Source organism: Phyllobates terribilis, unplaced genomic scaffold, assembly GCF_046119375.1.
Source record: "Phyllobates terribilis strain yellow unplaced genomic scaffold, ASM4611937v1 Scaffold_7__3_contigs__length_470593459, whole genome shotgun sequence".
Classification (NCBI taxonomy): domain Eukaryota; kingdom Metazoa; phylum Chordata; class Amphibia; order Anura; family Dendrobatidae; genus Phyllobates; species Phyllobates terribilis.
In genome coordinates, this window is record NW_027362767.1 from 197,100,987 (window position 1) to 197,128,761 (window position 27,775).

The window sequence follows — 27,775 nt, forward strand, 5'->3', positions numbered from 1 at the left end:
CCCCTGGACTCATCTGCCATACAGGAGCTCGAAGGGGGAGAACCTCGTTGTGGCCTGTGGTACCTCTCTGAAAGCAAAGAGCAGGTGTGTGAGGTACCTCTCCCAGTCGCACTCATGGGACTCAACCAGCACCTTAAGCATATGCTTAAGGGTACCATTGAATTGTCCACACAAACCATTGGTCTGTGAGTGATACAAACTTGATACCAGAAGCTGCACCTGCATTTTCTTACAGAGAGCTTCCAATAACCGAGACATGAACTGAGTCCCCTGGTCCGTAAGCACCTCCCTGGGAAATTCTACTCGTGAAAAAATGGCCAGAAGGGCGTCTGCCATCTTATCAGCCCTAATGGAGGACAAAGCTACTGTCTCCGGGTACTGGGTAGCATAGTCTACCACAGTAAGGATGAACTGTTTTCCAGAGATGCTGGGGATGGCCAGCGGGCCAATAATGTCCACAGCAATCTTCTGGAACGGCTCCTCTATCACTGGCATAGGAATCAGGGGAGCCCTGGGTGCAAGCCCCGACTTACCCCACCCTTTGACATGTGATACAGGACTGGCAGTAGTTGGCAACATCTGTCCCCATTTGGAGCCAGCTGAAGTGGTGCGACAGCAGGGCATTGGTTTTGCAGACCCCCAAATGTCCAGCTAGAGAAATCTTATGGGCAACCCGCAACAACTCCTCCCTAAACTGATAGGGCACGACCAGTTGTCTTTTCCTCATCCATTCTTGTTGGGGGTTACATGGAACCGTTTCCTAGTACAACCTCCCTTGATCCCAGAATACCCTCTCCTTATCGAATTCTGACATAAGCTTCTCTGCGAGGTCCCTTAACGTCTCTGGACTGGCATCTGTGCGCAAAGTTGCCTGGAACTCCTGGCTGGAGGTAGCCAGAAGCGAAGTTAGGGCCCCAACCTCACGGGAACTGTCTGGGACCGGCTCTGGGTCCACAGCCAGTTCTGTTGTCCCACCAGGGGATGAGGGCCCAGAAGGCAGCGCATTGTGTGTTCTGGGTACTCATATGCCGGGTGACAGTGGCTAAGTAGGCCATCTCACTGGAGGACAACAACCCTTTAACATCAGCCAGACAGGCTGGAGGCATCACCTCCCCATCATCCCCCAATACCTCTGGAGCCGTGCCAATCATGGAACAGCTATGACCGGCCACGTCAGTCTGTTGTGACACTGGTCGGCAACACAGGACCTGCTGGCTTCAAAGTCCCTGTGCCTGCTCCCATCACCCTTAGCACTCATGCTGGCTCTGTTTTGGGGGTCCTCAGCAACATCACCCCGTAGGGCAACATGGCTGAGCACTCCCTCACAACAAGACATATTATTATGCATCATATTATCGTTCATATAATCAGCATTTTCATCACAGACATTATCAGATCTGGGCGGGTTGTCAGGAACATATTGGGCAATTAACCGTCCCAGATCAGTCCCCAAAAACACATTTGTCGGGAGGTTCTTGGACACTCCCACTTCCCGCAACACCCTCCCCTCACCCCAGTCTAGGAAAACCCGGGCCACGGAAAAAGGACGGTGAACACCCCCCAATCCTGGTGACAGTATGGGTTTTCCCAGGGATAAGGTCTTCAGGGGACACCAACTCATGGCTGATGAGGGTTTGTTCAGCTCCGGTGTCCTTGAGCCCCATAGTGACTTTATCACCCACGTTGACTGATTGTAAGTTGTCACCGATTCCCCCCCCAACCGCCCCACCCACAAAAAGAACTGCTGCAGTAGGCCCCTGGGCCTTAGGTGTGGGATTCATCTTCTGCCTCTGCGGGCAGGTGAGGCTGATGTGACCAGTCTTGTCACAGGTATAGCACCGACGTGCGTCAGATGCAGGCTAGGTGCTGAAAGATGGGGCAGGACCCACTGAGGGCCGGCTGGCTGGAACACTGGGGGTGGTTGTCGGCTTGCCCCCCCTTCCAGCTGGCTGCGGCTGCCTTCCGCACCTCTGGTGTGCGGTTGGCCTCATAGACATCCACGTTCTGTGTTGCTTTGGCGGCTTCCTTTGGCTCCCGGTGCAGCACAAACTGTCTTACCAACACAGGGCAAAGATGAAGAAACTGGTCCTTCACCATCAGATCCTTCCGCTCCTCGAAGGTGGCGACTGACAGTCCTTGGACCCACTGCTCAAAGTTGGTCCTGAGCCCATCCACCACGTCACTGTAGCTGTCATGTGGTCCAAGTTGGAGGGCTCTGAACTTTTTCCGGTAAACCTCCGGAGTCAGCTGGTGCTTTTTTTATCACGGCCTGCTTGACGGCCTCATAGTCTCCATCTTGGGCTCGAGGGAGAGAGGCAAACACCTCCAGAGCTTTTCCTCTGAGCTCTGGGGTTAAATATCAGGCCCACTGGTCCTTGGGCAACTGGTACTGCTGCAGGCCTTTTCAAATCCCCGCAGAAATGTGTCCAAGTACCCATCCTTTTCCATTACATGAAAATGCTCCGGACGGGGTTTAAAGCTGTTGGTGCTTTTGGACTCATGTGTCTGCAGGGTGGAGGGCTCCTTCTGAATCTGGGCTAACTCCAGTTTGTGCAGACTCTCCTCTTGGGCCTGTTTCTCAGCTTTCTCAGCTGGGGCCTGTTTCTCTGCTCTCTCAGCTTGGGCCTGTTTCTCTGCTCTCTCAGGTTGGGCCTGTTTCTCTGCTTTCTCAGCTTGGGCCTGTTTCTCTGCTTTCTCAGCTTGGGCCTGTTTCTCTGCTCTCTCAGCTTGGGCCTGTTTCTCTGCTCTCTCAGCTTGGGCCTGTTTCTCTGCTCTCTCAGCTTGGGCCTGTTTCTCTGCTCTCTCAGCTTGGGCCTGTTTCTCTGCTCTCTCAGCTTGGGCCTGTTTCTCTGCTCTCTCAGCTTGGGCCTGTTTCTCTGCTCTCTCAGCTTGGGCCTGTTGCTCAGCTCTCTCAGCTTGGGCCTGTTGCTCAGCTCTCTCAGCTTGGGCCTGTTGCTCAGCTCTCTCAGCTTGGGCCTGTTGCTCAGCTCTCTCAGCTTGGGCCTGTTGCTCAGCTCTCTCAGCTTGGGCCTGTTGCTCAGCTCTCTCAGCTTGGGCCTGTTTCTCTGCTCTCTCAGCTTGGGCCTGTTTCTCTGCTCTCTCAGCTTGGACCTGTTTCTCAGCTCTCTCAGCTTGGGCCTGTTGCTCAGCTCTCTCAGCCTCGGCCTGTTGCCCGGCTCACTCAGCCTCCTAGAATTTCAGGATCAGCTGCAGTTGTCCATCACGATCGTCTGCGGCGAGCAGCTCCAAGGCCATCTGCAGGTGGGGATCCACACTGCCCTGGCTGCGGGTCTGGCTGGCAATCACAGGTGGGACCCCTGTAGCAGCGCCATCCGGGCCTTGGCTGGCCGCTCCTTCATCGAGGCTCTGCTGTTGGACTGGCTCCGCGGCGCATGGGGTCAATCTGTCTCAGCTCACATAGGGCAATGAGAGTGACCTTCGACTGCTGGGTATACCAGGGCTCTCCACGTGTAGCTGTTATTGCCAAATTAAAGATAGGACTGAAAAACAAGAGAAGGGAGGGGATGCAACTGCTACACGTACAGTAATGTCCCAGATAAAAAATATTAAAACACTCAGTCTGATTTCTTAAAACTTTGCACAGAATTCTCGCAAGAACCATGCAGGTTTTTAATGACAGCAATAGCTCAATCCAGCCACTGATGTTCTGTAATATCCCACCCCTTGTTACAAATTTGTCAGGGACGTCACAATGACAGGGAAGACACCGGGGAGACCACACAATATCTCAACGTTGACGTCACTCTGTCAGGATTTTGTCAGGGATTCGTGAGCACATGATCCCGGCTACTCACTATGTAGCTATCGGCAAGCAATCAGAAAGCATATGGCATCACACCTTCGGGTTCCAACGAATGGAATCTGTGTATACACCCCAGTAATGTTATTACCAGTTTCAAGATAGCCAAATTATTATTATTCCCTTTCACCACCGGCCAGATTGGAAATATAACACAGGCCTGGTCGGATGCCTGCGTTCTGGTAGCGTATGGCTTCGGGGAGGGAATGATTACAGAGAAAAAGAAACAGAACTATTAAATTTTATATTTAATCCAAAAGGGAGGGAGTGTTTATGAAAAATATACAAGATTTTACAAATGGAGACAACACAAAACATATGCAGTTACACAAAATAATAAGGATTAAAGAAGCAACTTACTATACAATCGCAGCGACGATTCAATATAGCTGGAGGGAAGCTCTCCAGATTTGACCGCTACGGAACGGGATCCGTTGTTTATAATAAATATATACTCCTCGCAATGAATGCTCATCCTTCCTCCGAGGATTCTTTTATGCCTAAGGGGAGATCTGCCCACATACCCCCTGCGATGACATCACGGGGGCTGGTCTCCAGCCTTCATATTTTTTAGCATATTTTGCGATAATTCATCATTGTTTGAAGCTCGGAAGTAATACCATTTTTTCCGTTATTAATTTACCTTCCTTTAGAGACCACACATAACATAGTTGCTGTCTGCTATTTTGTTACTTTTGTGCCACAACCCCCCAGAGGGGCTTATAGTGACGGGAAAATATCCATATTGTTCCTTAGTAGTGATGAGCAAACGTTCTTGCTACTACGCGGAACTCGCCCGAGCATCTCACTGGTCAAAATGCTTGGCGCTCTGCGAGTATTTCCTGGTTGCTTGGTCGGGAGCTCGGGTCCCCTCCCTGCATGTTTGGCGCTCTTTAGAGAGCCAATAAACATGCAGGGATTGCCTGCCACACACTGTAATGCCGTAGCCATGTTGGTTGTGACATCACATTGATTGGCTGGCCGCACAGCATCATCAGGTGTATATAAGACCGGGCGCCGCCATGCTCGTCACAGTCACTCCGCAATCAGACAGTGTAGGGAGAGGTGCTGCTGAGCTAGGGAGAGATTTGCTTGTTTAGAGTTAGTATAGGTATTCCACAACATATATGTGTGTGTGTGTATATATATATATACATATATATAGATATATATATAGATATATATATATATATATCTATATATATATATATATATATATATATATATACATAATGTATATAATATCCATCTGAACTAACAGTCCTTCTAAGGACTAATCCAGCTGCATACAATCAGTGGCGATAGCAGGAATCAGGCAGGGTATGTGGCAGACTGCAGTACATATAGCAAGAGGGTCCATTGAACTTCCTGTCAGAGCTAGGCAGGCAGTTTATGTGGCAGACTGCAGTGTATAATACAGCACAAGAGGCTCCATTCCAGTTCTGTCTGCTGCTTCTATTACAGATATTTCTAGAAATAGCCCCAGGTATCAGGGGCCAGGTATAATTATTTTTATGATCTTAATCCTGATTATTTGGTTAAAAAGCAATCCAAAGAACACCGTTTTTCTGCTCCATTTGCTTGCTGCCACAGCAGAATATAGCCAGATTCTTTCCATATTACAGTGATAATAATCCAGAAATTTGTAGTGAACATGAAAAATATTGGTGTCTATTTAAATTTTGTTGCAGTGTGTCAGAGAAGTTATTAACAACAGATCGCTGTGAAAAATAGAAACCTACAGGCCAGCTATTTTAAAGCTTGTTTTCCGTCACACGTATCACATACAAGTATGCTCCAAATTCAGCCATTTCTGTCCTCCATGTAAATTTTATTGCAGTGTGACAGTGAAGTTATTGAAACTAGGTCGCTGTGAAAAATAGTAACCTACAGGCCAGCTATTTAAAACTTTGGTTTTCCGTCACATGTATCACATATCACTGCGGTTCAAATCCAGCCATTTGTTGTGAATGTGGAAAATATTGTCATCCATTTAAAATGGGCAAGGTGCATGGCAAGGGACAGGGAATACCTTTCTGCAACATGATGGCGGCGGCTGTCCCTAAGTACTCGGTCCCCAGCTGCCACCATGGCTCCCGGTGTGCCGTCCACGCATTACACGAGCACATGTCCCACAATATTAGATGTGCCCTCAACATCTCAGTTACTGGGAAAGTCCACCTAACCAAAGACACGTGGACAAGTGCTTTTGGGCAGGGATGGTACATCTTGCTGACGGCACACTGGGTTAATATAGTGGAAGCCGGGATCCAGTCGCAACACATCCTCCCGATGCCAAGAATTGCAGGCCCTGGGTCCATCAGGGTTGCCCTCACATTCTACAGCTCCTGCACCTCCTCCTCCGCTTCAGCATCCATATCCAAAATGACCACATCAGTCGCAAGCTGAAAGAACTGCATCACTGCCTCGGCCAAGCAGCAACAGGCTGTGCTGAAGCAAACCACACAACGCTGAATAGTTGTGGACAGCTCTGAAAGAGCAGGCAAATCTGTGTGTTACAATGGCTGAAATCTGGTGGTGGCTCTGAGGCGAGGTGAGCTCACACGTACCATGCCTGGCCCATGTGCTTAATCTCGTGTTTCAGTGATTTCTCAAAACCTACCCGGATCTGCTAGAACTGCTTGTCAAAGTACGCCGCCTGTGTGCCATTTTAGAAAGTCAGCTACAGCTTCCACCGCCCTTGCCATGCTTCAGCAGTGTTTCCATCTTCCAGCTCAGACTGATCTGCAATGTTCCCACGCGTTGGACCTCTACATTGCAGATGTTGGGAAGGATTTCCCAGGGAGAACTTTCTGTCTCTTATTCCCTTGCAGGGCAGGCCTAATAAAATGCTGCCATATAAGAAGGTTCTTGTTGCGGAATTATTAAAAAATTCCTATCTGAAAACTCTGGCGGTAGAGGTCACAGTTCATTGGACAACCAAGGAGTACAGGCGAGAGAGACACAACTCTAATCCAGCAGAGACAGGGGAACACTGACAACGTTCTGGGACAGTTTTCTCAGACCCTCCCATTTTACAGGCCCTGAGGCACAGGGTACTCTCACAAGGAGAGCAAAGTTTGGGAAGATGCTGAGGGAGCACCTTGCCGACCGTACCATTGTCCTCCGTGATTCCTCTGTGCCTTATAATTATTGGGTATCCAAGCTGGACATGTGGCATGAATTGGCTCTCTATACTTTGGAGGTCCTGGCCTGCCCTGCCACTAGCATTTTATCAGAGCGGGTTTTTAGTGCCGCTGGTGGAATTATAACTGATAAGCGCATCCACCTGTCAACTGAAAATGCTGACAGGCTGACTCTTATAAAAATGAACAAGGGCTGGTTTGGGCCAGACTTCTCAACACCACCGAATGATAGCAGCGTAACATAAACTCAAATCCAGTCTTTTTTTGGGAGGTCTATTCTCATGCCCCTCTTCACACCTACACATGGGTATACGATTCCTGATTTTGTCTATTTGCTCTTGTCCTCCTCCTTCTCCTCATCCTCCATCACCATATCATTCACCACCATATCTACCATATCAACTCCTCTACGTGTCTTGCAAGGGGCATTGGAGTTCCTCCAAATTTTTGGCAGCGTTTGCATTCACTGCATAGGCAAACACTATGGGAGACCCTCTCCCTAATAATGGGAACATTGTTTTTAGGAGACTCTCTGACCTCTACGTGTCTTGCACTGGACATTGGAATTCCTCCAAATTTTTGGCAGCCATTGCTTCACTGCTTAGGCAAACACTTTGGGAGACCCACTTCCTAATAATTGTTAGGAACATTGTTTTTAGGAGGCTCTCTGACCTCTACGTCTTTTGCAAGGGGCATTAAAGGTCCTCCAATTTTTTGGCAGCTGTTGCTGTCACTACATACGCAATAACAGTATAGGAAACCCACTCGTTAATAATTGGAACAACAAAGCACAGCTGGCTGATTGCTCTCTAACAAAAGCGAGGGCCGACTGCTGGCCCTTTAATAACAGTAAGGGCCGCCTGATGGCCCTATAAAAATAGGTTTTGTGACTTTCAGAATCCCTCCATCGTAAATGAAACAGGATGTATCTGATGATGTGTCACACACCACATGGCCAGATAAGGAGGTAAAATGTTAAAATGACATTTCCCGGTAAATGCATTTGTCTTAAAAAAATAACATAAAAAAAAACACAGTAGGATCTTTCTTTAGTATAAAAACCCATCAGGCTTCCCTTACTATTTTTAAAAGGCCATCAGCCGACTATGCTTTGTTGTTCCCATTATTGAGTGGGTCTCCTATACTGTTATTGCATATGCAGTGACTGCAAGGGTTGCCAAAAATTTAGATTCAACCCAATACCCGCTTGAAGAGACAAAGGAGTGGCTCAGTAAAAAAAATGTTCCTATTATAAAGGAGCGGTTCTCCTATAGTGGTAATGCCCATGCTGTGACTGCAAGGGTTGCTAAAATTTGGGAAAAACCCCACTAACAATTTAAAGACACATAGAGCAGGGCCACAGTAACGAGTACGACATGTTCCCATTAGAAAGGAGCAGGTGTGCTTTACAGTTATAGGGTTTGCAGTGAGTCCAACGACTGACCAAATTTAGGAAAAACCTCACTAAGAATTTAAAGACACATAGAGCAGGGCCACAGTAATGACAAATTCCCATTAGAAAGGAGCAGGTCTCCTATACTTGTAATGGCCATGCACTAAGTGTATGGGCTGACAAACATTTACTCCTGGGGGGTATACATGAACATACTGTATAAAAAAATTTTTTACGGGCATCATAAACACCCTTTAAAAAAATTATGAGGGTGTTGCATCACTGACCACGATCACCCTGGAGATATGGTGGTGGAGGATGAGGAGAAGGAGGAGGACAAGAGCAAATAGACAAAATCAGGAAGCGTATACCCATGTGTGGGTGTGAAATGGTGCATGGGAATACACCTCCCAAGAAAAGACACTGGATTTGAATTTGTTACGCTGCTATCATTCGGTGGTGTTGAGAAGTCTGGCCCAATCCAGCCCTTCTTCATTTTTATAAGAGTCAGCCTGTCAGCATTTTCAGTTGACAGGTGGATGTGCCTATCAGTTATAATTCCACCAGCAGCACTAAAAAGCCGCAGAACAGGACCTCCAAGACGTAGAGAGCCAGTTCATTCCACATATCCAACTTGGATACCCAATAATTGTAAGGCACAGAGGAATCACAGAGGATGTTGGTACGATCGGCAAAGTACTCCCTCAGCATCTTCCCAAGCTTTGCACTCCTTGTGAGAGTACCCCGCGTCTCAGGACTTGTGCAATGGGAGGGGCTGAAAAAATTTTCCAAGAACTTCGATAGTGTTCCCCTGCCTCCGCTGGATTGGAGTTGTGTCTTTCTCGCCTATAGTCCTTGGTTGTCCAACGAACTATGACCTCTGCCTTAAGGGTTTTCAGATGGGAATTTTTTTTACTAGGTCCGCAACAAGGGCCTTCTGGTACTGCCCCGTTTTTGTAGACCTGTCCGCCTCAGGAATAAGAGGAATAAGTTCTCCTTGTAGCATGGGTCTAGAAGTGTCACCAACCAGTAATGACTGTCACCCAAAATTTTGAGAACGCGCGGTTCATGGGAAAGGTAGCGTAATATAAACTCAGCCATGCGTTCCAGACTGCTAAAAGACAAGACATCCGTGTCCTCACCAAGGGCATGAGTGACCATGCTCTCCTCCTCCTCTCTGTCCTCAGACTATCTACGCTGAACAGACGGTATGACAGTTGTGCAGGTAGTATAGTCTATAGCAAATTAAAATAGCTCCTGTTCTTCCTCCTCCTCCTCTTCCTCATTGTCACCCAATCCACACTGGGATGAGATGAGGCTGGGCTGTGTGTAATCACCCTGTATGGTTTCTTGCTCCATATCATCATGGTCCGCCTGTAATGCATCCTCTTTGATTGTGAGCAGAGAGAGTTTCAGAAGACAGAGAAGTGGGATGGGGACTCTAATTATGGCGTCATCGCTGCTCACGTCATCTTGGTGGAGTCCTCAAAGTTTTGAAGGATGGTACATATGTCTGAAATCCATGTCCACTCCTGAGGTCTTATGTGTGGAGACTGAACTGAATACCGATGGCCTTGTTGATGCTGGTACTCAACAACTGCCCTATTCTGTTCACAAATCCTTCCCAACATCTGCAGTTTAGAGTTACAACACGTGGGGACATCATACACCAGTCTGTGAGCCAGAAGCTGCAAATGCTGCTGAAACACGGCAAGGGCGGCGGAAGCTGTAGGTGACTTTCTAAAATGGGCACACAGGCGACATACTTTAACAAGGAAATCTAGCAGCTCCGGGTAGGATTTGAGAAACCACTGAACGACGAGGTTAAGCACATGGGCCAGGCATGGTATGTGTGTGAGATCACCTCAGAGCCACCACCAGTTTCCGGCCATTGTCACACACAACCATGCGTGGCTATAGGTTCAGCATTGTGAGCTACAGATCTGCCTGCTCTTTCAGAGCTGTCCACAACTCTTCAGCATTGTGCGGTTTGTCACCTAAGCATATTAGCTTCAACGCAGCCTGTTGCCGCTTGGCCGAGGCAGTGCTGCAGTACTTCCAGCTTGTGGCTTGTGGTCATTTCGGAGATAGAGGCTGAAGAGGAGGAGGATGAGGTGCAGGAACTGTAGACTGTGGGGGCAACCCTCATTGACCTAGGGCCTGCGATCCTTGGCGTCAGGAGGATGTGTTCCGTCCCAAGGTCCGACTGGGTCCTGAATTCCACTATGTTAACCGAGTGTGTCGTCAGCGAGATGTACCATCCTTGCCCACTAGCATTTGTCCACGTGTCCGTGGTTAGGTGGACTTTCCCGGTGACTGCGTTGTTAAGGGCACAGCTAATGTTTTGGAACACGTGTTTGTGTAATGCGGGGATGGCACACCGGGAGAAATAGTGGCGGCTGCGGACCGAGTACCGAGGAACGGCCGCCGCCATCAGGTTGCGGAATGCTTCCGTCTCCACGAGCCTAAAAGGCAACATTTCTAGCGCAAGCATTTGCGAAATGTGGGAATTTAGTAGTGTGGCCTGTGGGGCATTGGCTGCATATTTGTGCTTGCGTTCCAAGGACTGGGGTATGGACAACTGAACGCTGCACTGGGACAAGGACATGGACGTGCTTCCTGATGCTGCTACTTGAGAGTGCTCAACGACAGGTGCAGGGCAGGAGGCATCTTCGCATGCACCATGGACAGGGGATTGGCTTGCATGCATAACAGCGGAAGAACCAATGGTGCCACCTGCAGACACTGTTCCTGGACCCTGGGGTTCGGTCCACAAAGTCGGGTGCTTTGCTGCAATGTTGCCTGATCATGCTGGCAGTGGTCAGGCTGGTCGTTTTGCCACCCCTGCTGATGCTGGCCTGGCAGGTGGTGCAAATGGCCTTTTTGGGGCTATCGGTGGAGTCTTTAAAAAACAACCTCGAGAAGACCTAACAGTTGTACTGGCAACTTCCTTCGTGTTGATGTTACGGGGTACAGTTGCCTGCCTTCTTTCTGCAGCCACCACACTGCTTCTCCCTGCTTGTTGGGGTGCTCTGCCTCCCTCCCCCTGTGTGCTGCTCTCCTCGCTCTGCATGTCCTCCTGCCCAGTTGGGTCAGTTACTATATCATCCACCGCCTCGTTTTCCACTTCTGCACTCTGGTCCTCTTCCTGACTTTCTGGCAATTGTGTCTCATCATCGTTCACCTCTTGTGACACTTTACCACCATCACCTTCATGTGACCGTGGCTGCCCCTCTTCAAGTAGACCGGGTGAGAGGCCCGAATCTATAAATGGAAAAGTGAACAGCTCTTTGGAGTGTCCAAGTGTAGGATCAGTTGTCACTCGGCATGGTGGGAGGAAGGAGGTTCAGGGTGAGGAATATGCGGTCCAGACTCACAGCTACTGAGACTTGATCGCGTGGAAGACAAGGTGGTGGTGATGGTGGTGGCTAAGTGACTGGAAGCATTTTCTGCTATCCAACTAATAACGTTTTTCACACTGCTCTGTGTTCAATAGTGGTGTTCTGCGGTCCCCTATTAATTGGGACAGGAAGGTCGAGCGAGAAGATGTGGGTGTTTGTTGTGGCACAATTTCAGCTTGCCCACGGCCTCAGCCTCTGCATGCATCATCACCATCACGTCCAGTTCCCTGTCCCTTGCCATGTGCCTTGCCCATTTTAAATAGAGGATAATATCTTCCACACTCACTAAAAATGACTGAATTTGATCCGTGTGACGGACAAACCAAAGTTTTAAATACCTGGCCTATAGGTAACTATTTTGAACAGGAAACTGGTGTCATTTGCTTCACTGACACACTGAAACAAATTTTTAATGGAGGCCAGAAATGGCAGTATTTTCAGCGCAATTATATGTGATCTGTGTGACGGACAAACCACAGTTTTAAATAGCTGGATTTTTAGCACTGTAATATGGAAAAGACCTGGCTGTATTCTGCAGTGCCAACAAGCAAATGACGCAGAAAAACGGTGTTCTCTGGAATGCTTTTTAAGCAAATAATGAGGATTAAGATGCAAAAATAAATTATTCCTGGCCCCGAGACCTGGGCCTATTTCTAGAAATATCTAACAGCAGCAGCAGACAAAACTGGAATGGAGCCTCTTGTGCTATATGCACTGCAGTCTGCTATATACACTGCCTGCCTGATATCTCTGCAGATGGATTAGTCCTCAGAAGGACTTTTAGTTGAGATGGATATGTGTCTCTAATATAGTTTGGTATACCTACACTAACTAGAAACACGCAAATCTCTCCCTCGCTCAACAGCACCTTTCCCTACACTGTCTGATTCCGGAGTGACTGTGACAAGCATGGCGGCGCCAGGTCTGATATAGACCTGATGACGCTGTGCGGCCAGCCAATCACTGTAATGCCACAACTAACATGGCTACGGCATTACAGTGAGTGGCAGGCAATCCCTGCATGTTCATTGGCTCTGTAAAGTGTGCCAAACATGCAGGGAGGGGACCCGAGCTCGCGCCGAGCAATCCTGGAAATATTCGGCAAGCGCCAAGCATCTTGAGCAGTGAGATGCTCGGGCACGCAACGAGCAGTAGCGAGCATGCTCGCTCATCACTAGTCAGTAGTTCTCTCTGGGGGATCCCGGAATATCTGACACTTTACATTAGACATATACTTCTACTTGACCCAAAACTGGAATCTTATGACCATCTTGACCATATCTGGGACAACCATGTCACATTGTTACCAGGCTCTTGGCTTTTCCATGTTTGCATAATTGTTTTGTGATGGCCATCATTGTTTATGATCATCATCATATTATCCTGTATGCATATTGCCTATGGTGCTAAGAGATCATTCATATCTATATACATTTTTTCTGAGTGTCTTGGTCCCACATGTAAGTTGAAGCTTACATTGATCTATTTATATTTTATTACTCAGGGATGTATTGTACCATTTGTTTGTTTTTTTAAGTGTTCTTCATTCCATTGTCCTTTTGTGCTCAATAAACTTTTTGTATTACTTACTGTTATACCAGTTGTGCACATATTTATGCAGTGCTTTTCTTTGTCTCTTATAAGGATTAGGAAGGCGTCTGCAAAGCCAAAACGCAGAGACCTTCTGCAGCCAGATGCAGAGCGAGTGTCTGTTGCATCTGACACACCCGTGACAGCAGAGCACAGGATAAATGTGAGCAGAGCCTTACTAGGTAAAGAATTAGTTCTATCTATTCTTCTGCTCAGTGCGATTACAGCGATAACAGACTTATATTGGTTTTTTTTTTTACGTTTGGCTGCTGTCATACTTTTAAAGATGCATTTTATTGCCAAAACTAGTTTTTACATCGCCATATTTTGAGAGCTCTAATTTTCCTTTATTTCTACTGACAGTCATATAAGGGATTGTTTTTATGGGACAAGCTGACGTTTTTATTGGTACTATTTTCGGGCACATAACTTTTTTGATTGCTTTCTATTCCGATTTTTTGGGAGGCAGACTAAACAAAAACAAACAATTCCAGAATTGTTTTTCGTTTTTTTGTATGCCATTCATTGTGTGATAAACTAATAAGGCAGCTTTTTTCTTCGAGTGTGTACGATTACAGCGATATCACATTTATATATATTTTTTAAGTTGTAGTGCTTTTACAGAATAAAAATTATTTTATGTTTATCAGAGTCCAGTTCGACATCTACAGACTCAGACAATGGAGAAATGAAATTACATCATTTGAGATATGGTAAGTTTTTAATATTAAAGATAGGACCTTAGTAAATAGGGCCACCTTGACGTGGTAGAATGGTTATTACATTTTTGTGATCAAAATTATGCTAAGTTATTTTCATGTTCTGTAGATATTTATTGCTATTTATTTATTTACTTCAGGGTATTTGCTCATTTTTATTTTTATCTTAAGTTTTGTTGTGTGACTGTAGCTTAAGGAAGGGAAATGTGTCTAAAATACTGAAGCTGTTCCAAATATACACTAGTATGCCACGTGGACCAAATCATAAATCCATGATATATCCTACAATACCATTGAGAAATATAGCCATGTTACAACATTAGACAGATAAAGCAATGTGCTTAACTTTTCCTCTTACTTTCAGTAATTGTATTCCCTGGAAGGTCATCTCTTAGATTAACAGACTCTGTCATCCTGATGGCTGAGAAACCACAAGCACTGAGTGAACACCTGTTAAAAAGACATGTCAATGTTGAGATCACATCGCTAAACTATATGAAATATACAATGAAATGTAGAGTAAAATTATAATAAAACATGAAAATCATTGAGATAAATTGACATTACATTATTCCTGCAGCGCTTTGCATTGTCCACAAGTCATCAATACTTGAAAAGAAGATTATAGAAGCATAATGGCTGGTGGAACAAAAAGATCAGGGTTCATAGAAACTCAAAGCATGCCATCTGCATGGATCCGTAGAATACATGAGTGCATACCACAATAAATAATAATTAATAATAATCACAAGTGGTGTGGCAATAAGGCAGGTGAAAAACCTCATGTACGTTTTTAGTTTGTATGTTGCTTAAAGAAAAAAATGTTCATAAACCTACTTCTATAGCACATCACTATTCCACTTCTAAGAAACCAAATCATGCTTTTAACATCAATGCAGAAAAACTACAAAAATGTGAAAAAAAACTATTAAGAAGGGCTTGTTTCATTATTTTTTTAGATTGCACCATACAACAATAAAAACCACTTATTACATTTTCAAATGTTAATAGTAATATATAAGAATACACAGTGCTGTGCAAAGGTTTGGGAAGAAGTGAAGGAAAGGCTGTAAAGTAAGAATGCTTTAAAAAATGAAAATGTTAATCGTTTATTTTTAATAAATTAACAAAATGCAAAGTGAATAAACAAAAGAGAAATCTCAATCAAATCAATATTCGGTGCTATCACAATTTGATTTCAAAGAGGCATCAATTCTTCAAAATCCTCTTGCATATAGTCAAGGATTTTGTAGGATTATAGTCAGGTTTCTAAGCGGTTAATTAAACAAAATAGGTGATATTAATCATCACCTTCATATGTAGGTCGAAATATAATCAAACTGAAGCAGAAACCATGGTGTTGTAACCTTAAAACTCTGTGATGTACAGCCAAACTCTGCTACAAAAGTGAGGCTGTGGAAGACGTCACAGAAGATGTCACACAAAGGCCATTCACCGTGGAAAGACAGCAAAGTCACAAGGTAGTTATAGTGCATCAGCAAAGATTATTTCCCAGGCAAAATTTCAAAGCAGACTTCTTTAGGCACCTGAAGCAGGGATTCCAATGGACCACTTGGCAAGCAGAGAAAATGACTGAAGAGAAAAATCCAGCTTCCTAAAAAGTTCAATGTGTATTTCCAAAGCAGCTTAAAAGTTCTTAAAATCCATAGTAGGTGCAGTATATGCGTTTCAAATGCTCATGGCATTCTTTATCAGAGCTGTGCAATAAACAAAAGCATGGATATTTATGACGCGCCCCCAGAGCCGTGGGGTGCTCGGCAGCCGGGCCTATGGATGCTGGTGGGGGGATATCACGGTGGCTGGCCTTCTTCGTGGCCCAGGGCGGTCAACAAGAAGGGGAATTATTTATATGGGGTTTTGGAATAGTTCTTGACACCACCTGTGGTGCCTGGTAAGGACTACCAGCGCTGCGGCAGTCCTCTGAGGCAGATGTTAGGGCAGCTTATGATGGAATGGCTCCCCACAGGTGGAGCAGGCCTCAGGGCAGCTTGGGGAAATAGATGGTGGTACAGGTGAGAGACGGCCAGGACGGTTCAGGGAGAAATGAAAGACACTCACACGGGGGTTCGCTTCGGTACCTTTACTGGTGTAGATGCAGGTATGGTACAGGGTACTCGGTAGGAAGGGTGCACTTCTGGACTCTCCCCAGTGAGCGGGTATAGGGCCTCCTGATCCGTTGCTTCCACTTGCTAAGCTTCTGACCTGCCTGGAGCTAGGCCTGGTTTAATTACTGTCTCTCTCTCTTGCACTTGCTGACCTGGTGGTAGGGCCTTTTCTTGGAGATCACTCTCCCTGGACGCTGGGGCCTCCGTGACTCCTAACCCTGGTATGGTAGTCAGTGTTGGTCGACCTGGGACTTGTAGTCCTCCAGGTATCTGGTGGTCCCTACTGGGTATAAAGGGACCCTGTAGGCGTGGACCCGGTGTCCGGTGTATAGTTCGGGGTGAGCCTGGTACGCTCCTCTGCGCCCTTGTTACTTCTTCTCTCCTCTAACCTTCGGCCACACTCAGGGCCTTCACTAGGCTTCAGTGCATGCTGTAGGCCTAAACTTGCCTCACACAGCAGCCTGCATGCTGCTCTCTCTCTGAGCACACTAAACTCCAACCTGCATTGCCTGGCTCCACCCTCAATATATATATATGTCCCTCACGGGCTCCCTCTGGTGGTCTGAGGTGATAGGGTGGAGGTGTGTGAATGTGTGAGGGCTTCTTGTTGAGAAGTCCATCCATGCACCCTACCGGGTTCTGTGGCACCTGCGCGCAGCCGGGCGCCACATTTAGACCCACCCCCTCCAATAGCACACAGATGGGTGGATCACATGCTACAAGCATTTGATTAACCCCACCAGTACAACAAAAACCTTACAAATAAAGAAAACAGCGACATCATAGCCATAATGCTTATAAAAAATAATATTTCAAGACATGATTATCACCTGAAACTAGGTCTAAGGGCAACGTTTCTCCTTGTGGAGAGGGACACACCGGCTCTGGCATGCCAAAGTAAGGAGGCTTATTCGCCGTGCAATGCTCCTCTGTGAAATTTAATATGCAAATTGCCTCTTCAGACAGGAAGAGGACTTGAACTCTATAGCGCCACCTATTGGAAGCAGCAATCCTACAAGTCACAATCAACCCTTTAATGAGTCGTGCAATATGACGTAGGATAAAAGCCAAATCAGAGTCTCAATTTGGAGACACGGTGTTTCGGGCTCTTGGCCCTCGTCAGTGCACCTGAAACTAAAAATTAATAGTGGAACATCAACTCTCGGCGTAGATTCAATCCTGCTGGATGGTTGGTGTTCAGCCGATACATCCAATAAGACTCCTTGTCCAGCAATTTTTTCCTCGTATGTCCGCCCCTTAAAGTTGCAGACACCATATCTATATTGAAAACACGGAAAGAGCCGACACTGCGGTTATGCTGGTGGATGGTCTTGACGACTGAGAAATAGAATGGTTAGTAGCAGAAAGATTACTAATATCTAAAATGTGTTCAGCAATCCGCCTTTTCACCTTACGTGTAGTACATCCTACATAAGATTTGTTGCATATTATACATTGAATCATGTACACCACAATATGACTATTACAGTTTATAAGTTTATATGAGTTTTAATATTGAAGTTTTGCTGATCTGTAGTGGAAAAGGTTTTGGTGACGTGTGCAAACCTGCACAAGCCATAACGATTGTACCCGCATGTAAAGAAACCTTCACAATTTAGCCGTGTAACCCGTTGGTTTACACTATTGTCCTGTGCGTTGGAAAGATGATTGCCTGAAGTTTTGCCTCTTTTGGCCACCACCAAACACCCTGGGCTAATAATTTGAGCCATAATAGGGTCATCATTTAACATGGGCAGGTATTTCAAAATTACTCTTTTAATTTGGTGGAATTGGGGGCTATACTGGAGTGATAAAACCGGTTTATTGATTTTCGTATTAATTCTGAAGGCAGATGAATTAATCAAATCCTCCCTCTTTTTAGCTTGCACAATACATTGGGCCCTATTAATTGTCCACGAGGGATAACCTCTGCTCCTTAATTTTGTTGTACATTGTGCCAATTTTTGTTTTAATCTATTAGGGTCACTACAATTTCTCTTAGTTCTCGTGTAATCTCCCACCAGTATTGCCCTGATACTATGTTTAGGGTGACCACTGCTGGCGTGAAGCACAGTGTTGCCCGTGCTTGGTTTATGGTGGGTGGCTGTAGAGATCGCTTTGTTCTTTCCCTCTAGATCTACATATAAAAGAGAAATATGGTTAGGATGGCACTTATAGGTAAATGACAAGTTGTAATTGTTATCAATGATGTATTCAACAAAGGCAGGTATGGCAGATATATTGGACCCCCAGACGTGGTACTTGTTTTCATTATTTGTAAGGTTTTTGTTTGTTGCACTGTTGGGGTTAATCAAATGCTTGTAGCATGTGATCCACCCATCTGTGTGCTATTGGAGGGGGTGGGTATAAATATCCATGCATTTGTTTGTTGCACAGCTCTTATAAAGAACGCCATGAGCATTCGAAATGTGTATGCTGCACCTACTATGGATTTTAATAACTTTTAAGCTGTTTTGGAAATAAATTTTGAACTTTTTATGAAGCTGGATTTTTTTCTTCAGGCATTTACCCTGCTACTCCACATTAACTCCTTAACACCCAGGACCTTGTTTCCAGGACTTGTTCATCACATAATCATCATCATAGTCATCCAAGATTTGTTTGTCAGTTACCTTGCATGTGAAATGGTATGGGCTCTTTGGACCCTTCCCCAATTCCACTGTGACTAATTCCCCCCTGGAGATTAGCTCTAGCTCAGAGTTCTACTACCACTGCCAGTGCTAAGACCACCATGGCATGCAGAGCAGCTTAGCATTAGAATTGGGTTTACCATCTCCTCTGGCTCCATGACTTCTGAGTAAAAAGGCTAACTGTTCATTGCTTACAGTAAATCAACTAAAAGAAGTTGTTCTGGTATTGTATTTTCTTAAAGCGAACCTGTCAGCAGGATTGTGCTAAGTAAACTCCAGGCAGTGTCATGTTAGGGCTGCTGCACTGATTAATATGATACCTGAGGTGAAGAAATCCGTCTTGTGGTTCTTGTGTAATCAGTGTTTGCAGTTGTGAGTTAATGATATATATCCGTGCTTCAGGGTGGGCCTGTGGTCAGGGTCTTTTTTTGCTGTTCTGGCCTAGAGCACCAGGATAAGCCCCATCTACAATTTGGCCCCGGAGCACAAGCAGATCATTAACTCTCAACTGCAAACACTGATAAAACAAGAACCACAAGACGATTTCTTCACCTCATTTATCATATTAATCAGTGCAGCAGCCCCAACATGACACTGCCTGGAGTTTACTTAGCAAAATCCTGCTGACAGGTAGTGTGAGTTAAAGGAGTAAGGGGCAAAGCAGAAACAGGTGTCATTTATGGAATGGTAATTCCTCTGTGTACAACATTAACCCCTTCACCATGAAGCATGTTTTCACCTTCCTGGCCGGGCCATTTTTTTCAATTTGGACCAGTGTCCATTTATTTGGTAATAACTCTGGAACGCTTCAATGAATCCCAGTGATTCTGAGACTGTTTGTTTTTCTTGACACATACTGTACTTTATTATTATTAAATTTATTAGTTAAAAAGGCGAGTATCTGTAAGAAACTGCTCAAGTGATGCACTTTTGCAATATTATCCATACTTCAAGTGGGAGTTGTGCCTCTAATTATGCACAAGCATAGCCTGGTAGGTGGGATTGTGACGCGTCCAGGGGATGGGGATGACTACTCGGCGCCTGGGCCTTGTTGTTGCCTGAACTTGGGGGATATCGCGGTGGTCGGCTCCCGGGCCCGTACCCTGGGGTCACTCTTAAAAGCAAGGAATGGGGGGGAAAGGTGTATGGGAAAGGGGAATGTTCGTGACGCCACCTGTGGTGCCTGGTGAGGATCACCAGCGCTGCGACAGTCCTCTGAGGCCGGTGTTCAGGCAGCTTAGTTGGTGCGGCTCCCCACAGGTGGAGCAGGGGCCTCAGGGCAATGTAAGTGTAGGGATGCAGGACAGAGGGGACCCAGCCGGTTCAGAGGAAGGATAGAAGAATAGGCACGCACACCGGAGTTCACTTCAGTACCTTTACTGGTGGTGTTTCTGGCACGGTCCAGGGTACTTCAGGGTGAAGGGTGCATATCAGGACTCTCCTCAGTGAGCGGGTGTGGGGCTTCCTCTTTCTTACCTTTTCCTGATAAGTTTATGACCTGCCTGGAGCTAGGCCTAACTTGGTCTCTGTCTTGCACCTGCTGACCTGGTGGTAGGTCCTTCTGTTGGAGATCACACTCCCTGGTCTCTTGGGCCTCAGTGACTCCTGACCCTGGTATGACAGTCAGCTTTTGGTGTTCCTGGGACATATAGTTCGCCAGGGGTTCCGGTTGTTTCTGCTGGGCCTTAGGGATCCCTACAGACGTGGACCCGGTGTCCGGTAAGTGGTTGTGGGGTGACCTGGTCAAGCTCCTCTGCCCCCTATGTAGCTCGCTTACTCCACTTGCCTTCGGCCACACTTAGGGCCCTCACTAGGCTTCACACTGGCAGTAGGCCTCGCTACTCTTCACCACTCTTACGGCGTCGGCACGCCTTAGGCTCACTAACTGAGCTCACTGAGTCTGTACTGACCTGACAACTTCTGTGGCTGCATCAGACTGACTAACTGCCTAGCTCCACCCTCCCATTTTATATCCCTAATGGGCTCCCTCTGGTGGTCTGAGGTGGAAGGTGGAGGTGTGTGAATGCTACGAGGGCCTCTTGTGGAGGAATCCGTACATGCACCCCTCTGGGATCTGTGGCACCAATGCGCAGCAGGGCGCCACAATTGCACTCTTGGACAGGAGTATCCCACAGCGTGTATGCAAAAAAGGAGATCCAAAGGATGGCGCTGTCTTTGCCACAAAGTGAGATCAAAGTGCAGGAACTTCAGATTGCTTGGAAGTAAAATTTATTCACATTGATGTGCAACAATTAAAATTATATACACAACTCATTTTGGCAGTAAAGCCTTCTTCAGGTGAATGTATATACAGCACCATTCTCTGGCTCTCCTTTCTGGCATCCACTTTATGTTAGTGGTAAATTTAAATAGATTTCTTTTTGGATTTATTTGTGAAAATATCAGAATTTTTTGAAAGTTTTTAAAGTTCAAACTTCACCCAGACCATGAGGCACCGTAACCTCAAAGAATCTAATTCAAATGTCACCCACAGAGCATGGCGCACAATTCCCTCACAGAAGACGTTTAAAAGTTCAGCATCAGAGCATGGAGAACCGTACCCCACATTTGATTACACTAAATTTCAGCCACAGAGCATGGGGCATGATAACCTAAAGGTTCAAAAATTTTTGCTACAGTACTGTGTGTACTGCAAATGCATCTGAGGAAAACACAGTAGATGCCGAATCCTGATGAGTTTACATTGAAAACATTACTATTCAAAGCAGGCAACCTACTTCAGCTGGAGATAATGGAATTGTACACCATTTCTATTTTCTTGTTTGTTCGAACTAGGGCCATGATTAAGAGAGGACCCGGTGGAAAACAAAGTGAAGGAACTGGAGGCACTCTCAGCCATCCAATGTCAAACTGCTCACAGGCAGGGTTGCAGAGTACACACTGCTAATGGAAAATTGGGGTTCTATTCCAAAGAGGCATCCTGATAAATGTGTACCTTATCCAAGGACGGCAGCAGTCAAACATAGTAACTACTTCTCAACTGAATCAGCAGTTGATATTGCGAGGCAAAATAGCCACCCATGACAATTAGAGGCTGTGTGTGAAGAGACAGCATTTATTCTTAATTATGCCAGACATGTTATTCAGCAGGTCAGGAGACTTGAGTTATTGTCCATATGAGCCTGAACGTTGACTCTTGAATTGAAGTTTGTTGCAGCTTATTGTGCTGCTATCCTTGGAGGACAGGGATGCAGGGTAATTGAACAGTCGATGTTTGCTAATATATTGATTATCCATTATATAAGTTCATGCAGTTTTTTGATCTGCAAACACGGAAAGATAAACTATGCAGTTTGGTAGAATACTCGAACAATGAGAGATGACCTCCTCCAACCTCCCCCCAGACCTGTGGATGATGGCCTGGAGGACAGCTGTGTGTATAAAAAGGGACCTCTATCCTTCTCCAGAAAAACTCTACATAACATTAACCAAGGCACCATGGTTCCAACCAGAGGAATACAGATTTGATAGTCTAAAGGACGTCAGCTTAAGGGACAATGGTCCCAGCTGGAGGAATACAGATCTGCTCCATTGACCTTCACTGAACCCGTAGAGACATTTGGAGAAGCCAGGTTGGGACAATTATGTCACCTGGCCACCTTCCTTAATGGACTGTTAGCTTCCTAAGCTTGGTGCTACCCCCTCTCTGTGGGGCCCACCCAAAGCGAGGTGCCACTGGTTGGGGTAGACAGCCCTGGCTGCTCCGAAGTTGCAGGGGATCAAATTCCCGACAAGCCAGCGGAATGGTGAGACTCTGTAATTTGCACCATTTTATGTATTTGCTGGGACTAAACTATGTTATTGCCTGCTGATGGTTAAATAAATTATTTCCACACTGTTTTACCCTCACCCTGTGTAATCTAAGTGGTATTCTGCCTACTGGGAAGGAAAGCGGGCATTCAGTGGGATCAGCCCTGGTCCATGAAGTCTTTCTAAAGACAGCCGGGCCAGCGGACGAGAGCACACACTGACCCTTGTGTCTTCATATTCTGTAATTGGAATGAGTAGTTAAATCCTTTAACCTAGAACGCATGACCATAAAAATGGGTATTTTCAAAAAAGAGTTGTTATACCGAAAATGCCTGTAACATAAAAATAAATGAACAACTGGAAATGACAAACAACTATATACCTGAGGAATACCTAGAGTTTCGAAATTCTAACTAAAGTAATCTTGCAGAAAATAGAAAACAATTAACAGGGCGGGCCTGCGAGGCCCCAGGTATGCGTTCTAGGGTTAATGAACATTAAATGTAAGTATAGAAGTTCCAGCTGGAATCCAAAGGTAAAAGAAGTCAGTTTATTCACAAATAGTTAAAATACACAGCAGCAAGACCAGCTAGTATAAAAACCAACGCATTTCAACCACCTTCGGGATCTTACTTATGGCTGTTTGATGAAAAAACAATGGTGCTAGTTAAAAGACCAAATACACAAGTCACATGTTACTGACCATCAATAAGGGTAACAAGTTGATTATGCTGGTTTCTATACTAGCTGGTCATGTTGCTGCTGTGTACTTTAACCATTTGTGAAAAAACTTAATTCTTTTACCTTTTGGATTCCTGCTGGTATTTCTATACTTACATTTGCTGTTCAGCCTGGTACCGGTTCTTCCGAGCAGATCCCTGCAGCCGTGTCCGGATACTTCTCACTGGTGAGCTGATCTTCCATTCCCCTTCCTCCCTGCACATACTTTAATGAACATTAGGCCTGGCCACAAAGGTAGAATAAAATTATTTTTTAGGCACACTACTCGTGCAGACACAGCTACAGATGCTTTTGAGAATAGTAAGCCCACAGAAGCGATTAACAAATTTTACCCACATAAGCTGATAAATTTCCCCTACAGAGAATGTTTCCACATTTTCCGCACAGAGCATGTTTTTATATTTCCCTGAGAAAGCTGATTAAAAATTTCACACCCAAGCAATGGGGCACAGCACTCCCACCGGCAGGGTTGAAAAGCACTCACAGCGACTTAAGCCACAGTACTCCCAAAGATGTGTTAAATAATACACATAGCGGCTTTAGGCACAGACATGGTGCAAAATCATAATGCAAATCACTCCCAATGACAGTTGAAGATTATAAAAACTTTTGATTATGCATGGTACTATCACAGACACGGGTACAAAGTACAGATAGTGTGTTGTTTGAAAACTGCACACACACAGAACTAACACTGTCCCTCACTACAGCTGTGTCGTGTACCTAAGCTAAGCAGAGTAGAAGTAAAAAAAGAAGAATCTTGAACCATGAGGAACAGGTCCAAGTGGAGAAGGAGGTGGATGCGTCGGTATAAGAGGGAAATAAGACAGGGCAGCACAATATCTCAGTGATTAGCACTGCAGCTTTGCAGCGCTGGGGTCCTGGGTTCAAATCCAACCAAAGACATCTCCTGTTTTATGGAACTGAGTTAAAACAACCTTGAATTTACTAAACTAAAACTAGCAATCTATAACAAGGAGCAGTGGGTCCAAGTGCAGGAAGAGATGGACCTGTTAGTATGGGTGGAAGAGGCAAGGGAGGAGTAAACAAACTTTTTTTTTTTTCCTATGTAATTCATAATGTTGAGCAAGCATGCTCATCACCATTCGTGACTCGCCCGAGCATCACAGTGGTTGAGATGCTCGTTACGCGGCGAGTATTTTTTTAATGTTCGGGCAGGAGTTCGAGTCCCTGCCCCTCATGTCTGGCACATATTAGTCAGCCAATTACCATGCAGGGATTGTCTAACAGTCACTGTAATGCCGTAGCCATGTTGGTTGTGGCATTACAGTGATTGGCTGGCCGCATATTTCATCAGGTCTATATAAGACCCGGGACCCTATGCTCTTTCCAGTCTACTGGTCAAAGATGCAGAGTAGGGAGAGCTGCAGCTGAGAGCGGGAGAGAATTGGCACTTATTTCAGGCAGGGATTCCACACCACTCTTATTTATTTCATCTACACTAACAGTCCTTGTAAGGGCTCATTCTGATGAATATTAATAATGCTGATAGCACTAGTTAGGCAGAGTTTGTGGAGAGCTAGTATAGTACAGAGTAGGGTTCAATGCATGTTCTTTCTGCTGCTGGAACTCCTATCAATAGCCCTAGTTATCAGGGATAAGATTCTTTTTGCTCTTAATCCTGCTAATTTTGGTGAAAAGCAATATAATAAACTATTTTTACTGCTCCATTTGCTTGTTAGCAGCATACAGCCAGATTTGGTTCATTTGAATAGCATTGCTGTATTGTGGAAGCAGAGAAACTGGTCCATCTCAGGTGGTCACAAATTACTTCTGTAATCATTAGTGTTGAGTGAGTACTAAAAGGCTCGGTGCTCGAAGCTCGGGCCGAGCTCGCCGTGATACTCGGGTGCTCGACCCAAGCAACGAGCCCAATGTTAGTCTATGGGAGACCCGAGCATTTTTGCAGCGGCACCCGCGGCAGTCTGTAGAAAGCCTAAAAAGTGCCCAAAACGATAGTGACAGTGCTCAAATGACATGGGGACAGCATGGGGATCGCCCCTGGAAGCATTTCTGACCCCCAGGTCACTGCTGTCAACAACGTGGTCAGAGGTTTTAAGACACTTTTACGGGCTCACAAGAAAACGTTTAAAAACGAAACTGAAAGTGCTATCCTGTGAAATACGTTAAGGAACTTCCTTTCCAGGGTAAAGACTTGTGTATAAGGTAAAATAAATAACCAAAAACAAAAATACTCCTCCACACCTTGGGCTATGTTCACAAGTAGTATTTTTTATGCGTTTTTGCACTTTAGTATTGCTTTCAACCGTGACAAATGCATTCACCGGGAAATGTCATTTTAACATTTTACAACCTTATCTGGCCATGTGCTGTGTGATACATGCATACAGTGCTGAAAAGACATGGGAACAGCAGGGGAAAGACCCCTGGAAGCATCTCTGACACACAGGTCACTGCCTAAAAGTGTGCCCATCAAAAGTGATCCTTGCCACATCAGAAGATGCAGACTTGCAACTATCCCCGTGCAAGTCCTTGTCCCAGTAAGGTGTTCAATTGTATCTCCCCCATTCCTTGCAATGCAAGTGTGGCACCCCAGGGGTCTGGTTGCCACAGTAATAGAAATATTATGTCTGAGAGCAAGTGGGAGGTTTCTCTGGTCAGGAGCCCTAAGCATGCAACACTGCCCGCCCAGACCTGGGAGGGGAGGAATCTGCTCTTATAAACTGGGTCTGGGGCGGGATTAGCAGAGTCAGAGCCTGGAGAGGGAAAGTGACAGCAGGAGCTCTGTAGGAACAGTAGCTGAATACCAGGGGCTGGAGCTGAGCAGAGTTCGCCCTGGTTGAAGACACTAATACCGGACACGGAGTCCGAGGCTGTGGGGACATCCAGGTCCAGCAGCAGAATCCAACCGGCAGGGGATTCCAGGTCCTCTGGCCATAGAAGCCCGGAGGCACGGTCACAAGCAAGGGACCAGCACCGCCATTGTGGAGTGGAGGCTAACAGAAGGCCCCAAGTCACCGGCCATACGGGTGAGCACCACACGGTATACTCAGGGACGTGGGCTACTTGTAACCGCTTACAGCAAGGTAGCCAGGAAAGAGTGCAGATAGACGGGGAGGCCTAAAACTCAGCCTGGCCAGGGGAGATCCTGCTTGCTCACAGACTGACCAGGCCTCTACTGCTAACCAGTACTCCCGGGAGGGTCTGCTTTATACCATCAGTAAAGACCCTGAACTGCACCACACGTCTCTGTGTTTCATCGCTGCACCAGCACCATTAGTACTGGGACGCTCACACCATCACTCCCATCTTCCACACTAGCTGCCCTGAGGCAATACGTCTCCCGTGGGCAGTTATCCCATACTCGGCTGCGCAAACAACATCAGCATCAGCGGTCTGCAGCGCAGCGGCGGTCCCCACTGAACGCAATCCACGGGTGGCGTAGTCGGACATTTGTTATTACTCTAAGACTGCCACTGGTTTGACCGCCCTGGGCACGGACCGGGTCACCGCCACACTGGGACTACAACCCCCAGCGATCCGGCACCGTGCATCCACAACACACGCCCAGGGGGCGCGTCAACTTTGGCGTAGTCGGCAGGATTTCATGCCCGCAACCACCGGGTACTGCGTGCCTGAAAAAGACTTTTGTACTTACCTGTGGTGAAGTTTCCCACTGTCCGGAGTCGTTTCCCGCCATCGGACGCCATGTTGGGTCGTTTCCCGCCGTCTTCCCGCCATCCGCAGCTGCTTCCCGCCATCGGACGCCATCTTCAGGACGCCGCGCGGGAAGAAGAGGGGCGTGGACGCCGAAAGCGCGCGAGACCCGAAGCTCCGCCCCACGCATCGACGCTGTGCAAGGTCCTGGAAGGGAGAAAGAGCGACGCTGACGTTATCGGAGCGCGACGCCAGGTCCTCTACCTCGACGATTGACTGCGGAGCTGTGGCCTACGGAAGAAGAGCATCGCAAGGTAGGCCACGGTCCACTAGGGGGGAAGGAGGATGTCGGATACCGAGGGGAGCTCCACCGCCACACCGGCCGCCAGCGCAACCGCTGCTGCGGTCATGCCATTCACCATGCCCTATATCCCGGGGGCGACCTGGCTACCCCAGTACTCAGGGGAGTCACATACTCTAAGTGACTTTAGGGAAAGACTAGATAGCCTCTTCCAGGTATACCCCCCTCACGGAAGAGCAAAAAGTGAGCATCCTGGTGGCCCAGTTAATAGGGACAGCCCAAAGGGAGGTAAAGTCCTGGTCACCTGGGAAGAAGAGGACTGTCAGAGAAATACTAGCCCGGCTGAAAGACACATTTGACACCCGCACCTCAGCCGAAATAAAGCTCAGATTTTACGGGTGCAAACAGCGGGCACATGAAAGTATAAGGGACTATGCTCTAAACTTACAAGAGGCCCTGAGAGCCATTAAGCAGGCA

At 46.4% G+C, this 27,775-nt stretch overlaps 1 protein-coding gene across 1 annotated transcript in view; it reads right to left on the reverse strand.

Moving 5' to 3' along the window:
* Nucleotides 1-27,775, reverse strand: part of LOC141154146 (KN motif and ankyrin repeat domains 1-like) — a 117,755-nt gene that overhangs the window by 16,335 nt on the left and 73,645 nt on the right. The window contains exon 2 of the mRNA XM_073639647.1: nucleotides 14,428-14,519. Within this exon, the coding sequence (XP_073495748.1) occupies nucleotides 14,428-14,482 (55 nt within the window). The 5' untranslated portion in view covers nucleotides 14,483-14,519. The remainder of the gene's footprint in view (nucleotides 1-14,427; nucleotides 14,520-27,775) is intronic.